The sequence below is a fragment of the Pipistrellus hanaki genome, assembly GCF_964339955.1.
Source record: "Pipistrellus hanaki genome assembly, chromosome: 5".
Lineage (NCBI taxonomy): Eukaryota > Metazoa > Chordata > Mammalia > Chiroptera > Vespertilionidae > Pipistrellus > Pipistrellus hanaki.
Genome location: NC_140507.1, coordinates 86,597,979 through 86,611,963, shown reverse-complemented (window position 1 = coordinate 86,611,963; position 13,985 = coordinate 86,597,979). Strand labels below are relative to the sequence as shown.

Below are 13,985 nucleotides of genomic sequence, written 5' to 3'. Positions count from 1 at the left end.
TAAATTATTTGCATCAAGAAACTTTTATGCCCCAGAATTGTATAAATGAATCATTGGATGGCTAAGCAGTGTACACTGATGAAGAAATGTATGGTCATGTGAGTTCATATATATTGATATTATATTCTGGTAAACTCTTTGTAATTTCAATCTGTATTAAAACCATCTCAAAGGAAATTAATTTCTTATATTCAAATGAACTACATTCTGCACTTATAAGTTTGATCCAATTTAAAATTCAACACTTTCAAAAATGTTCTTTTTTAATCCTCACCAGAGGATATGTTTTATTGATTTGAGAGGATGGGAAGCAGGGGACAGAAGAGAGAGAGAGAGAGAGAGAGAGAGAGAGAGAGAGAGAGAGAGAGAGAGAGAGAGAGAGGAGAGGAGAGAGAGAGAAAGAGATATCAGTTGTTTCCCCTAGGTGCCCTGACTGGGGCTCGAATTTGAGACCTAGGTATGTGCCCTGACCGAGAATCAAATCCACAATCTTTTGGTGAATGGGATAATGTTCCAACTAACCGAGACACCTGGCCAGGCTCAACAGATGGTTTGGATCAGCTTCTATGTGCTTGTTGCAGTTCAAGGCATGTTCACTGATGTTATGTCATTGAGTGACCTCCCAGCCCTTTGAAGAGTGTGCTAACACCCTATTTTACAAATAAGGAAGTGGGAGCTTTCTTAGAGAGTTTGGGATGCTGTAAAAGACTGGGTAGCTTATTAACAACATACATTTATTTCTCGTAATTCTGAAGGCTGGAAGTCCAAGATAAAGGCACCATGATTCAGTGACTGGTCAGAGCCCACTTCTTGGTTCATTGATGGCTGTCTTCTCAATGTTTTTAAATTGTGGAAAGGGCAAGGGAGCTCTCTGGGGTCTCTTTTTTAAGGGCACTAATCCCATTCATGAGGACCCCACCCTCTAAAGTCCAAATACCATCACATTTGGCATTGATATTTAATATATGAAATTGAAGATGACAAACATTCAGTCTATAGCAGAAGCTTAGAGGAATAATAAAATGGACATAACACACACATTTTTACTAGCTAGAGACCTGATTCTTGGAACTTGAACTCAAATCCAGTGCTTTCGCCAAAGCTCTACATGTCTAAGGGTAGAAGAGCCCTGGAAGTGGACAAATCTTGCATATTTAAAGAAATAATTCACTTAAAATAGATTCTATTTCCCTTTGAGAAAGTTACATAAATCACTAGGAAAAAATAACTTGAGCCAAAATGGAACAACCAACCTATTTGTTGTGGAAACAAATATCCCAATGTTTTAATACACTGACTGGCAATAGAAGGCAGTGGGCCTGAAATAACTTTCCTTTTCCATTGCATATTAAAGTTACCATGAGAAAAGTGTTTGCCACATTTTTGTACACTGCAAGCTGTTGTGATAGAAGAAATCATTTATTTTTTTGATCTGAATGATTTATTCTTCTCATAATTCAAACAGTGCCATTGCATGATTTTTAACACATGAAGAGAGTTGTAAGCATATTAGATGAAAGATTTGTGCATAACTATTTCTTTCAATCTGAAAAGAAAGAAGGGAACACAGCAGACCCTCCTTATAAACTGAGAGGGCCTCAATGGATGGATTTGAGGGGCAGTGTAATTATAAGGGATTAAGAAGTACATGTTTTAGAGTGGAAAATCTGGGTTAAATCCCATCTCTATTAATTATTCTAGTGACCCAGAGGAAGTTGTGTGTGTTTTTAATGTTCTCTGCTTCAATTTCCTTATGTTTGAAACTTAGAACTAATAAGCTTTGGTATTTCTCTCAATACTTAAAGTGAAATGGCATTTTAAAGCAATCGACGGGAAATGCGGATTATATTTTTCAAAGGCTTAATGTCATGATAGCTAGAGGCTGATTGTAATCAGAGAAAAGGTATTCTACTTTCCTAAACACTTGGAGGTTTGTGTTTAGTTTTAGCTATAGTCTCTGCCACTGAACATGTTTGGAAACATGAATTTCAAATTTGCTTCCCCTTTAAACCCTAGTATAACCATTGGCATAGACAACATAAGTGGAATCCAGAAGAGAAATCACTGTATCCCCAGGCCCAAGTCTATAATACATATTTAAGTTATTGAACCAATCAAGCAATTTGATACATTTATAAATGTCCACATGGTTTAGCAAAGGTATGTTGTTCTATTATATTGCAAGAAGGAAAAGCAGTGGAAGTGTTATTTGATTCTTTTCTTCTTGGAAAAAAATAAGTGAGATATTTGAAAATGAAGTTGGGAGCTTAAGGGACAAGTCACTTGTGCTGGCCTTGTGTCTGGAGGAGTGTTCTGATGGATTCTATTATTTTAAACGGTGTGCCCTACTAAAAGGGGTTTCTAAACTCTCACAACTCAGAGGCCAGCACCAGTAAATGAGCTGATTTTAGTAATTGACAGAGGAATATTTTTACAGTAGTGGCTATCTATTTGTAGGTACTTAAGGTTACCATATAGATCCAGCCTCTGTTTCCCTTTCAGATTACAGCTCCCAGACTCTTCTGTGGGGAAATGCTGCTGCATCACTGGAGTTAGTCTTAGTGGGACTATGATTCAAAGTGCTTCTTCCTTTGCTAGCCCAGGTGTCAGGCCAATGCATGCACTGCTTCAGAACTTCCACAGAAGTGATTCCGAGGATTGAGTTCAGTGAGCCCGGTGGCTGCATGTCACTTCCTGCTCCCTCAGTTCCTTGGGCTTCCCATTTGGTCTTCCCCAGCACCTGCCTCTTTGAATCTTCCTCCCATCCTGAGAGGTATCCTGTATCCTTCCAATATTCTCTTTTTAACTTTTTAATTTTACATAACTAGAGTAAGATTTTGCTGATGATATTTAAACATTCTGTTTCACCTTGGTTGTCATGGATGTAACTGCTTCATTAAAAATTAGTATTTTTGCAGAAAACTTAAGTACAAGTGATTTGCAGATATCAGATAACTAAAGGATGGAGAAAATCATTATAAATATTGATATTCACAATGAGCTTCCTGGTTACATTTAGAGATTAAAATAGGTATTTTGAAAAGCTGTTTAGAAGGGTATCCAGGATTATATTACTAAGACGATCCTATTGATAAGAAAAAAATAAGAACTTGGAACAAATAATGTATTAACTAATAAATTATTAATAGTTTTCAAGGTCTAGAACAGATATAATATGAAAAGGGATCTGAATTATTTCCTTGGTGAAGATCAGGCCTTTAAATAAAAAATAACAACACTTAAAGTGCTAATATCAAATAATCTATTTTTTCTTTTTATAAGTGAGGTTTTTACTTATTTCTGACACTATTTCCCCAATTAGTAAAACACCTAACATGTAAATCTTCATCAATCATATCAAGGCCCTCACTAGATAGCTCAGTTGTTGGTTATAGCACTGCCCTAATACGTCAGGTGTGGGGTTGATCCCCAGTCAGGGCACATACAGGGATCACCAATGAATGCATAAATAAGTGGAATAGCAAGTTAGTGTTACTCTCCCCCCTCCTCCTTTCTCTTTTTCTCTCAAATCAATTTTTTAAAAAGAACCAGTGCTGCAGGTGTGTGTGTGTGTGTGTGTGTGTGTGTGTGTGTGTGTGTGTAAATCAGAACTACACATCTGAGCCTGGATATCTCATTAGTACATGTACTGTTATTTCAATCTTATTTCTTCTGGACATTGGTATAAACCCCATCCGGTCCTCTGTGTCCCAACCCCAGGGAATATATTATGGCTCCTTTATATGTCCCTCTTACCTTGAGGATCTCTGAGTTCTGGTTTAGGATGGAAACACCTAAAGATTGAAGACTTCTATCCCACCAATGTTACCTTTTTATCTGATGCCTTTTTTTTTTAAAATTCCAAAACTATAATTTTGACATTTTGGGATGAAGGTTAGGCTAAGTAACGATTTTGACACCTGCACATGTTTTCAGTTGGTTATGTTTCCCCAGAATTCACTCTCAGGGAAATACTGATAAGAAATGCAGGTTGTCTACAACCTCCCAAATAATGTACTCCTAGGAAAGAAAGAGCCAGGCCGTGAAGATTTCCCTTTGAAATGACGTTACACCAGGCAATCAACTGTTTCCAATATGACCTTTATTGAGCAAGGACGGCTGTGACGTTTAGCATCGATCAGCGAAAGGTTGCAAACTGCATGAACTTGCATGTCAACAAGGTTCTCCCATGAAAGAAAGTCCATTTTAAATGCACCAGTGAGGTAAACTTAATTATTCATATGTAGCTTTCTTAAGGCTAAGAGAGTTCTGTGATTCATTTATGTTTGGCTCAGTTTGTTCTTTGCATTAGACATCTCAAGACATTCCCCCCTGTGAATGCCCCCATCCAACAGTTTAGTAAATAGGCCAATTCCCCAGGTACATACAGTATCATGCATTTGAACCCCCCCAAAGACGGAGGAGGGAGCATCCTGAGCTTGCATGCAGTTCCCTCATATTGCACAATGTAAGATACAATGTCTGGAACCCCCATGGGAGAACCCGTTCTATGTTGAAAGCTGTCATTAACATGCATTTGGAAATTGTCGTATGGCTTAACCTTTTGAATAGACTAAAGTGATTAGTCACCCTGGGAGACTTCCTTGACGATGGCGTGTGAAGTGACCTTCTCTACCTTTTTAGAAGACACTAATTTCTCCTCAAAGGTCTCCTCATGCTCTTCGACCTTTTGAGTGACAGTGACAGATTTAGTGATATATTTGGTAGCACCATCGCCCCCTTCACTGGTGATTTTTTCTATCGTTTTGGTCACCATCACTTTCTCCTCACTTTTATCACCCCCCTTCTTTTCGTCTGCTGGGCTTAAGTCTAGGCCATTGGTGACAACGCCTTTCTCCTCTTCTCTCCCACTACCTTTCTCTTTTGTTTCCTGCTCTTCCTCCTCCTTCCCTTCCACCTCCCCATTGATGGCTATGTCTTCCTTGGTGGATTCCTTTGAGCCTTGATCACCACCTTCCTCCTTGCTCCCTCCCTCCACTTCTGCTTTCTCCTTCTGCTGCCCAGGCTTCTCCTCCTCTTTGGCACCTTTCTCCACGCTCACCTTTATGGTTTTGGTGATGGTCACCACCTCCTGCATGGCTTCCTCCTTCACTGGGGAAGCAGCTTTCTTCTCTACCACATCTTTCAGCTTTTCCTCCTTTTTCTCTACCTTCTCCTCCTTTTTCTCGACTTTCTCCTCCTTTTTCTCTACCTTCTCCTCCTTTTTCTCTACCTTTTCTTCCTTTTTCTCTGCCTTTTCCTCCTTAGGAGATTCCTTTGCTGCTTCTTTCTTTCCTTCCTCCACTTTCCCTTCTTCCCCTTTCTGCTCATCTTTCCCAGCTCCAGCTAATGCTTTTGGCTTTACCTCTTCCACTGGCGATTTTGGCATGGGGGATTTTGGCATGGGGGACTTGGCCTTCTCCTGCTTTTCCACCTTGGCATCTGCCACCAGCTCCACCTTGGTGACTACTTCTTCCCTCTTTTCTTCGGTTTTCTTTTCTTCCTTAGTTTTAACTTCCTCTCCTTCACCTTCTGCCTCTGTCTCTCCTTCTTCCTGCTCATCTTCTTCTTTTTCGCTAGAACCTTCCTTCTCAGACCCCCCTTCCTCGGCTTGGTCTGATTTAGCACCCTCATCTTCCTCCTCCTCCTCTTCTTCTTCCTCCTTGTCTCCCTCTTCCTCTCCTTTAAATTCAGGGGCGGTAGCTTTCACTGGAGACTTTTTGGTTGCTACCACTTTGTCAGCTTCTTGCTCCTCTTCCTTTTCTTCCACCTCTTCTTCCTCCTTTCTTTTCATGGAAACTGCTATTTCCTCTGCAATGGCTGTCAGGGCCTCTTCCATTTCGGACTTCTCATCTTCCACTTTGGTTTCTTCGATGATCTCCTCGACAAATTTGTGTTGGACCTTTAGCTTGGGAGCCTCCACCTTAGTTTTCTGAATCTTACTGGATATTGTGATGGACGGCTGTCGGTATGTATACAGTGGTCCAGTGATGCTTCCTGAAAATGTGCTAAATCTGGTCTCTTCACCTTCCAGCAGTTTCCTAAGGAGATAATCAAAGAAGATGAGACATAATTAGAATCACATTGGGCCTTCTGAGCTTCATTACATAATGGGGAATGCAGTAGATACCTCTCAGTAAGAATAATCACATAAATAAAGAATTCCATCAAGTCAGTGTAATACCTGCTATCATTTCTTTGGTATATTTTGTCATACTCAGTAACAGATAGTCCTGGGCCATTAGCCAATCCCCTGCTGCAGTAAATGATCACTCCCAATGGCCTAGTAATAACACCCAGCCACCAAGTCCCCCGAGCTACATCAGTCCATTTGGTGCAACATGAATATGTTGAAAAGCTCTGTAGTGGGCAAAAAAATCTTAGTGATCTTCCTTAGCATTGGAACTTTCAGGATGTATATAAATATCTTTCAGCAAATATAATGTTAAAAAATGTACTTGGCATATATCAGAACTCAGGCTATATCTATCTATCTATATAACTCTGTCTCTATCTCTATCATATCTATCTCTATCTCTATCTCATCTATCTATAGCTAAGTGCTAATTTGGGTGCACTAAGTTATAAATTGATCTGAAATTTTAATCATAAAGTGTTTTTCAATGTAATTATTCTGCTTTTCTGCAAAGTAAGATAATTCTGTGGGTTCACTTTATTCTTATAAAATTATAATGACCTTATTGGTAATAGAAATACTGTTGAGTCAATTATTTTCTCCTGTGAACTTAATCAACAGCAAGGCAATATTAGTTAGTAGACCTATAATCTCTTCTCTTTCTCTGGCTGTATATCTACATCTATAGATGTATATTTATTTATATTATGACATATCTATAAATTTATATCTTGAGATCTAAATATATGTAGATATATATCATACAAGACCTATATATAGACATACAATCTATATTTTGCAGCCTAAGATAAAATATAATACATCTAAATTATCTATATAGCTATATATATACACATATGTATTCTAATATATTAATCTATACCTATTCTCAGCCAGATGATGGCAATAGTAAGCTGTAACAAAGAAACAGAAACATTAAATGTGTTGGTGTTTGTCCTTGACACTGTAAAATTGAGAAGTTGAAACCACTAGGAAAATATTAAATACTAAAACTACTAAATATGAAACACTAACATGTTTTTGCTTTAAACATTCGGAAAACACTTTTCACTAAAATAAAAAGTTGACGCATAAGCATTGAAATTAATCTGAGCTCCTCCCAAGCCCTCTCCTGTAATTCATATCAATTTCAACTCACGCTTACTCTTTTAAAGCTGTATAAAAAGTGGAGAATTAACATTTGCAATTCTTTAGGATAATTCCTTTTTAATTAGAAAGGCAAGCAGGCACTGATTTAAGATGCCTGAAACCTGCTTGCTTTACCGAAGTGGAGAAGGTTGGGTCAAAGCAACCTCCGCAGTGCGGTACTTGGGTCACGTCCGCAGTGAACACCCTACCTGTACGCAGCGATCTCAATATCCAGAGCCATCTTGACGTTGAGGAGATCCTGGTATTCTCGCAAATGACGGGCCATTTCCCACTTGGTGCCCCGAAGCTCGTTTTCCAACTGCTGGATGGTGTCCTGAAACAGACACAGTCTCCCCATCACTCACCCCTCCAAAGGGTAATTTCTTTCGCAAACCACTTGCTCCCCCTCCTCCTCCCCCTCCATCTTGCGCTCCTCAGACTCCCTCCAGCTCTGCACCCTTCTCGGATATTGCTCCCAGCCCCTTCCCACGGTTAACAAAATTTAAGGATTCTCAAATACACAAACCCAAAAGGACCAGTAAGACATCTCCTGAGCACATCACTCACTGAGCCCAGTGGATTTAGATTACATCTCGGCAGGGAATAAACATGCTTTGGGACCCCCGCCCCCTCCCTGACCTGGCCCTTCCCATCTGAGCCATTTGGGCTGAAGCTAATTTTCAGAGTTCCACCGATCGCGCTGGAAAAAGCAGAGGACACATGCTTTTCTGCAGAAAGTTATCTTAAAGTTGCTGCTTTGTCACATACCCGAATGCATTCCTCCTATTTTAAAACGTGCAAGTGTGCAAAGCTAGATCCGCCCAGGACAAAAAGCACGTTTTGAAAAGAGGCCAGGTGCTCTTAAGAGCTGGTGATGGTGGGAGGGTGGGGTGTGGAGAGGGTGGGTGGGGCGCGGACGCTTTGCGCCTCTAACTTGGGTGCGCGTGCTCGCGCAAGCGCTGGCCGGCAGTCCCCGGGGAGCGGGCGGGGGGCGCGTGCCCGGGCGTCGGGGGCGCGCGGGCGCTGGCGCTGGCGCAGGGCTGGCCGCGCAGCCGCGGTCGGTCCCTACCTGGTAGCTGCTGAGGTCGTGGTTGTGGCGCTCCTCGATGTCGCTGAGCTGCCGCTCCAGGGACTCCTTGGTGCCGCGCACCGACTCGAGCTCGATGCTCTTGGACTGCAGCTGGCGCCGGTACTCGGCGATCTCTTCCTTGGCGGAGCGGATGGCCTCCTTGTTCTGCTCGGCCGCCTCGGTGAGCTTGGCGTAGCGGCACTTGAACCACTCCTCGGCCTGGTGCATGTTCTGGTCGGAGTGGCACTCGAGCTGCGAGCGGATCTCCTTCAGCGCCGCCGAGATGTCCGTCTTCAGGTAGTCTTTGCGCTCCACGGTGATGTGCGACGCCTGGATCTGGGCCAGCAGGTCGGCCACCTCTTCCTCGTGGTTGCTCCGCAGGAAGGCCACCTCGTCCTGCAGCGACTGCACCTTCTTGTCCAGCTCCACCTTCACCAGCGACGCCTCCTCGATGTCCTTGCGCAGCGCGCGGATGGCCGCCTCGGTGTCGTCGCGCAGCCGCGCCTCCTCCTCGAAGCGCTCCTTGAGCCGGTGGATGTCTTCCTCCAGGTGGTCCGAGTCCAGCTGCACCTGGGCCTTCTCGTGGTTCACCGCCTCGAGCGTGGCGCGCAGCTCACGGATCTCCTGGTCGTAGGCGTCGCCCAGCTGGGCGTGCGACGCCTGCTTCTGCCGCAGCGCCTGGATCTCCGCCTCGATCTCCTTGTTCTGCTGCTCCAGCGAGTGCACCTTCTCGATGTAGCCCGCGAAGCGGTCGTTCAGTCCCTGCAGCTGCTCCTTCTCGTTGGAGCGGGACAGGGACAGCTTGTAGTCGCCGCCCGTGCCCGCGGCCGAGACGCCGTTGAGCAGGGACGAGGACTGGCTGAAGTCGAGGCTGCTTTCGGCGGAGCTGAGCATGGCAGAGCTGTAGGCGAGGCGCGGCGCCAGCGCGCTGCGCCGGTAGGAGGAGGACGCGGTGCTGGGCGAGCTCCGGGACCATGACTGCGAGCGGAAGCCGCTGGACGGGGAGCCGCTCAGGCGGCTGAAGCTGGAGCGGGTCTCGGTGACCCGCCGGTAGGCGGACGGGTTGCCCAGCGAGTCCAGCGTGTAGCTCATGGTGGGAGGCCTCGGGGTGTGTGGCTGTCACCGCGCTCTGCCGGCCGAGTCGCAGCCCATTTATAGCCGCGGCGGCGGGTCCTGGGCTGGGGCCCCGCCCCGCGGAGGCGGCGGCCGAGGAGGCGGGGACTGCGGGCGCCCGGCCGGGGTGGGAGGGTAAGGGGGGGGGTGTATAGACAGCCCAGCAGTGATTCAGCGCCGGCTCCTCCGGGCTCCACGTGGGCCTGTGCGGCACCGGACCCCGGACCCCAGCTGCCGCTCTGGCCCGGTCCCCTCCCACCCCTCAGTTCTCCTTGAGTCCCAGACCCCTGGTCTCCCGGGAGCCCCCTGCTCCACCTCTCCTCACTCTCGGATTGCATTTGTCATCCTTGGTGCCGGGATCCTCAGAACGCCCTTTCTTTGTCTTTTCATTCTCCCGCCCTTAGGGCAGCTTTTCTCTCCCCAACCCCTGACCACCTTGCTTTTTTTTCTTAGCCCTCTGCACTCTTATCCCCGCTGCGGCTTTCTCTTCTTTTATCTTTTATCCATCACTTTTTTCTTTACCCATTTTTTTTTCTATGCACCATGACTTTCCCCTCTTTTTGGGATCTCTTCGCCCTCCCACTTTAAGGCTTCTTTAAGTCCCACTCTCTCTGCCCTTCTCAGAGCCCTCCCCCTCCAGGACTTTTTCCTGGCCATTCTTTCCTTCTCCCCTCCCCCTTCTCTGTCCCCCTCCCCACCCCCTCATTTCCCCTGGCTTCCCTCCCTCCCTCCTCCCTCCCTCCCCCCACTTTTCCTCTTAAAGCAGACTCAGAGGAGCGAGTTAGGACTAGAAGAAAAAAACACACACAAAAAGATGCTGAGGAACGATCGGCCTGAAGGCTCCGGGAAGGGGACAAAGAGGACGGACGGGCCGGGGTAGTTATTTGTATTAAAGGGGAGATGTGACGTTATATTTCGCTTAACGTTTGAGGGACGCAGCTTCCGCGGGGGCAGAAGGTAAGGCGCTTGTGCTCGCTATGGCGCCGTCAGCACCACGGACAGCGCCCAGGCAGGAGCGCGCAGGCATTGTGCCGGCCGGGGGCTTGTCCCCCGCATTGCCTGTCAGACTGACCAGTGTGGGGGTTTCCTTCCTCTTCTCTCCCCTCATTCCCTCCAGCATCCACAAAGATAGTTAAAACCAGTTTCTAGTGACTTTGTTTGCCGGAGTCAAGCTGGAATCGCACACTAAGATTTCTCTGCAATGCAGGGTTGGCACCATGAGCAGATTGCAGATTTTGAAAACAACTAAAATTCATGAAACTTGCAGGCCAGTTTGAGTTTTCTAACATGATAGATGCATGAAATTCAATAGGGCCTTCCATTTGAAGGTCAACTATTCCTTGGAAAGGGGAATGTGAAATCTGCTGAGATGAAAAGTCCGGGGAAACAGAGTTTATAAGTTTGAACACAAAGCATTGCCTTGTCATCTTTCTGTCCAGTACTCCCTACAGGTAACTGCAGTGATTGGAAAGCATATGAATTAATTTAAAATTAATTTAAAAGTTGTCAAGCAGATTCAGCACCACCTTGAGTAAAACCAGATATTTTTTTCTTCATTTAAAGTGTACTATATTTCCTTATTTAGATTTTAATGACTAATTGGGAAAAGATTTTTCCACACCTCTCAGCATGTTTCTTTAAACAAGGAATCTACACAGACTTCTTGCTGTCTGGTGCACTGCTAACTGTTAACATGTCTTCTGGGGAGGGGAATTCAGGGTAAAAAAGTTCAGATTACTTTCAGGTAAAGTGAGGAGCCGTAGGCAGGACTCATGACCCTGTTTGCTGGGACAACAGGCACAATGATGGCGGAGGAGAAGCCACGGCTTATGAAAAGTAGAGACTGCAGACTTAATGTTTTCACAGCGTGCTTTCTCTCGGCCTTGTTTTATTAAGTGATAAGGTCATGCCAATCAGCGAGTAATTAGAAAAGGCCTGGATTTCTAAAGATTTTTGCTTTTAGATTTTATTTCTATAAGATCTCTTGGCCCACTTGTACTTTAAAATTGCGGGGGTTAGTTGAGGGAGTTACTTGTGGTTCATTAATGCCAAACTGCAGTATTGCAGGCTGTGTGGAGGAAGATTGTTCTAGTTTTCTGAGTGATGGGATGGTTCTCTTTCCGCCAAAGAGAGCCCATGTCTCAGGCTGTTGGGAGAGACAGATGACAGAATGAGGGGGCTGACCTGTGAATATTGTAAAAACAGGGTTTTCTGGTTTCAGATAGAAAAAAAGAAAAAAAGAAAAGAAAAAAAAAGCCCTGTCTTTTGGTTCAGTACTGCCAGTCTCCTGACTGGACTCTGAGAAAGATGTGATTAGATAAGGCCCAAATGCTAATTATGCAGTGATTATGCTTTCGTTACTTATTACTTTCTACTTTTATGTAAAAGAAAAAACATAAAAGCCTTTGGTAATTTCATGGTGCATATGTACTTAAAGTACTTTAGGTAAAAGGAACAAATGGTTAACGGGCAGGCTGCTGCTGCTGGTTTTCTTCAGATCTTTGAAAATGCAATGACTCTGCATAGAGATATTTACAAGGAAACACATGTCTAACTTTACAATTAGCCCGTTTTGCCTTGTATCGAAACTAGCTCAGGAAGTGTTAAGCTTCCAACGGGTTACAGAAGGAGGAAAACATTGCGTACAAACAAAACAACAGCCGATTACTCGAGCTAAATTCAGTGAGTGTCTAGACTCCATAGCTTGAAATTGTAACTTCAATGTCATACGCAGTACATTGTTCAGTCTGACCACAACTGGATAATGCAGAGAGTTATAACAGACACCTTACTAAGGAAAAAAAGTTCTTATAGCTTAAAAACGATGGATCTAGTTCTACACTTACCAAAATGTTTTATTTTTGTATTAGAATTTTCACTTTAATCACTACTTTTGAAGGTGACTTGAAGGTTATGCTCATTTGTAAATGTATTATAAGAACTTTAAAAAAAATCTATAACATTTTTTCCATCTTTGTCTCATATTTTTGTAGAACATTTATCATGCTAATATTTTTCGTAGAAAGAAATGTAAAGCATTGCATTTATATTTCTTACCCTGATGACAATAAGGCTATGGAATCTTCTGAAAGTATTAACAAGAAAGGAAAAACGCATAAGGATTTATTTGAATTTATAGCACTGTTGAGCTTGATTCTAATACTTTTATAATTTATTTTAAATAAATAATCACACATATGACTTAGCTACAAATTTAGAATTATACATTTATAATGAAATTATATCTTGATTATCGTCCCATAAGTTACAGTGTGTTTTGAATCACTTTCTAGGGAAATACAGAGCATACTGCGTGCTCCTTCAGCAGATGAAATGAAAATGTTAACTTTGTAGTTAAGAGATAACTATTCTGAAATCTTAAAATAATGGCAAAATATCCTTTGCATGAGGGGCTTATTTATATGGGCTTATTGGGTCCAAGAATACTGTTAGAAAAATGAAGAGTTGGGCATTTCCTTCCTTCTTCCCATATTGTCTTTACATTTTAAAATATTCACTTTTGATACATAAAAATACGAAGATGGGATGTGGGAGCCGGGCAGCAAGCAAAAAGCTCTGGACAAAAGACACCACTGTCAAGTTAGTAGGCTGAATCTAAGATTAGATGATCTTACTTCCTCCCAATTTACTGTGCCGCCTGAAACCTGATCCTTTTGCCTGGGATCTGATGTTAGAACTCAGGAGGAACAATTATAAACCAAGCCTCTGCTGATTAGCTAAGGGGTTGATATAGGGAGCTAGGAACTTTGTCAGCTGGAGAGGGACGATAAGGAAAGTGAAAACTAGAATACGTATTTCTACTTGAGCCTCGGCATGTCAAACTTTGAAAGCAGCTTTGACTTTTGTTCTTTTTTATTTCAGGTTATTGAAAGCAAAATAACAGTACTCTCAGGGAAGAAAGGCTGTTTTGTTTTGTTTTTTGTCAGGAAAATTGGAATATACGTGTCCTTATTGTCTTTAATTAAACCAAGTCCATTTGAACCTCAGTGTTCTTTTTCTAATATTAACCACTGAAGTGGTGTTTGTTTCCCTTGCCAACATTTTTATTCATCGGATACTGCTTTATATTTCTGCCAGTGGCAGTTTTTAGAAAAAGTGAACTGAAGTATTAAAAAAAGTTAAAAACTTTTCATAATTTTATGTTATTCCAAACATAAGCTTAGTCAGTTTTGAAATCTTATATTTGAAAAATTCATGTTTTAAGGAGGAAAGATTTTGCTTTCAGCTTTAACATAGCCTGAGTTTTCTTTTTTTGCTGTGTAATGCCTTCACTCCGCCACCTGGAATCAGTTCGGTAAAAGCCAGAGGAGGAGGACTTAGAATTAAAAAAAAAAAAGAAAAGAAATTAAGATGGCCCTTTTTAAAAGGGATTATAAAAATAAAATTCAGTAGGTGCATAATAAAAACAGTTCTGCTGTCTTAATTTTCAGCATGATTTTAATTGGACACACTGGCTTTATCTGTAAAGGGGCAGATCCTGAGATATGCACTCAGATC

General features: G+C 43.1%; 1 protein-coding gene across 2 annotated transcripts; it reads right to left on the bottom strand.

Moving 5' to 3' along the window:
* Window positions 1-4,082: 4,082 nt before the first annotated feature.
* NEFM (neurofilament medium chain) lies at window positions 4,083-9,495 on the bottom strand. 2 transcript variants are annotated; one of them, XM_084883988.1, is made up of 3 exons: window positions 8,355-9,495; window positions 7,495-7,619; window positions 4,083-6,041 (listed from the first exon to the last, which is right to left on the bottom strand). In XM_084883988.1, the coding sequence occupies exons 1-3, from the start codon at window positions 9,444-9,446 to the stop codon at window positions 4,583-4,585; spliced, it is 2,676 nt and encodes an 891-aa protein (XP_084740114.1). In that variant the 5' UTR covers window positions 9,447-9,495; the 3' UTR covers window positions 4,083-4,582. The 2 variants fall into 2 exon arrangements, with proteins under 2 accessions (XP_084740114.1, XP_084740115.1); XM_084883989.1 differs by lacking the exon at window positions 8,355-9,495 and adding an exon at window positions 8,054-8,158.
* Between the last annotated feature and the right edge of the window lie 4,490 nt (window positions 9,496-13,985).

Bases quoted from the DNA above. Each gene is read 5' to 3' on its own strand.
- NEFM (XM_084883988.1), bottom strand. From the start codon at position 9,446: ATGAGCTACACGCTGGACTCGCTGGGCAACCCGTCCGCCTACCGGCGG. The intron at 7,620-8,354 runs GTAGGGACCGAC...TGTCTGTTTCAG, and splicing joins ACGACCTCAGCAGCTACCAG to GACACCATCCAGCAGTTGGA. The intron at 6,042-7,494 runs GTAGGGTGTTCA...TTATCTCCTTAG, and splicing joins ATTGAGATCGCTGCGTACAG to GAAACTGCTGGAAGGTGAAG.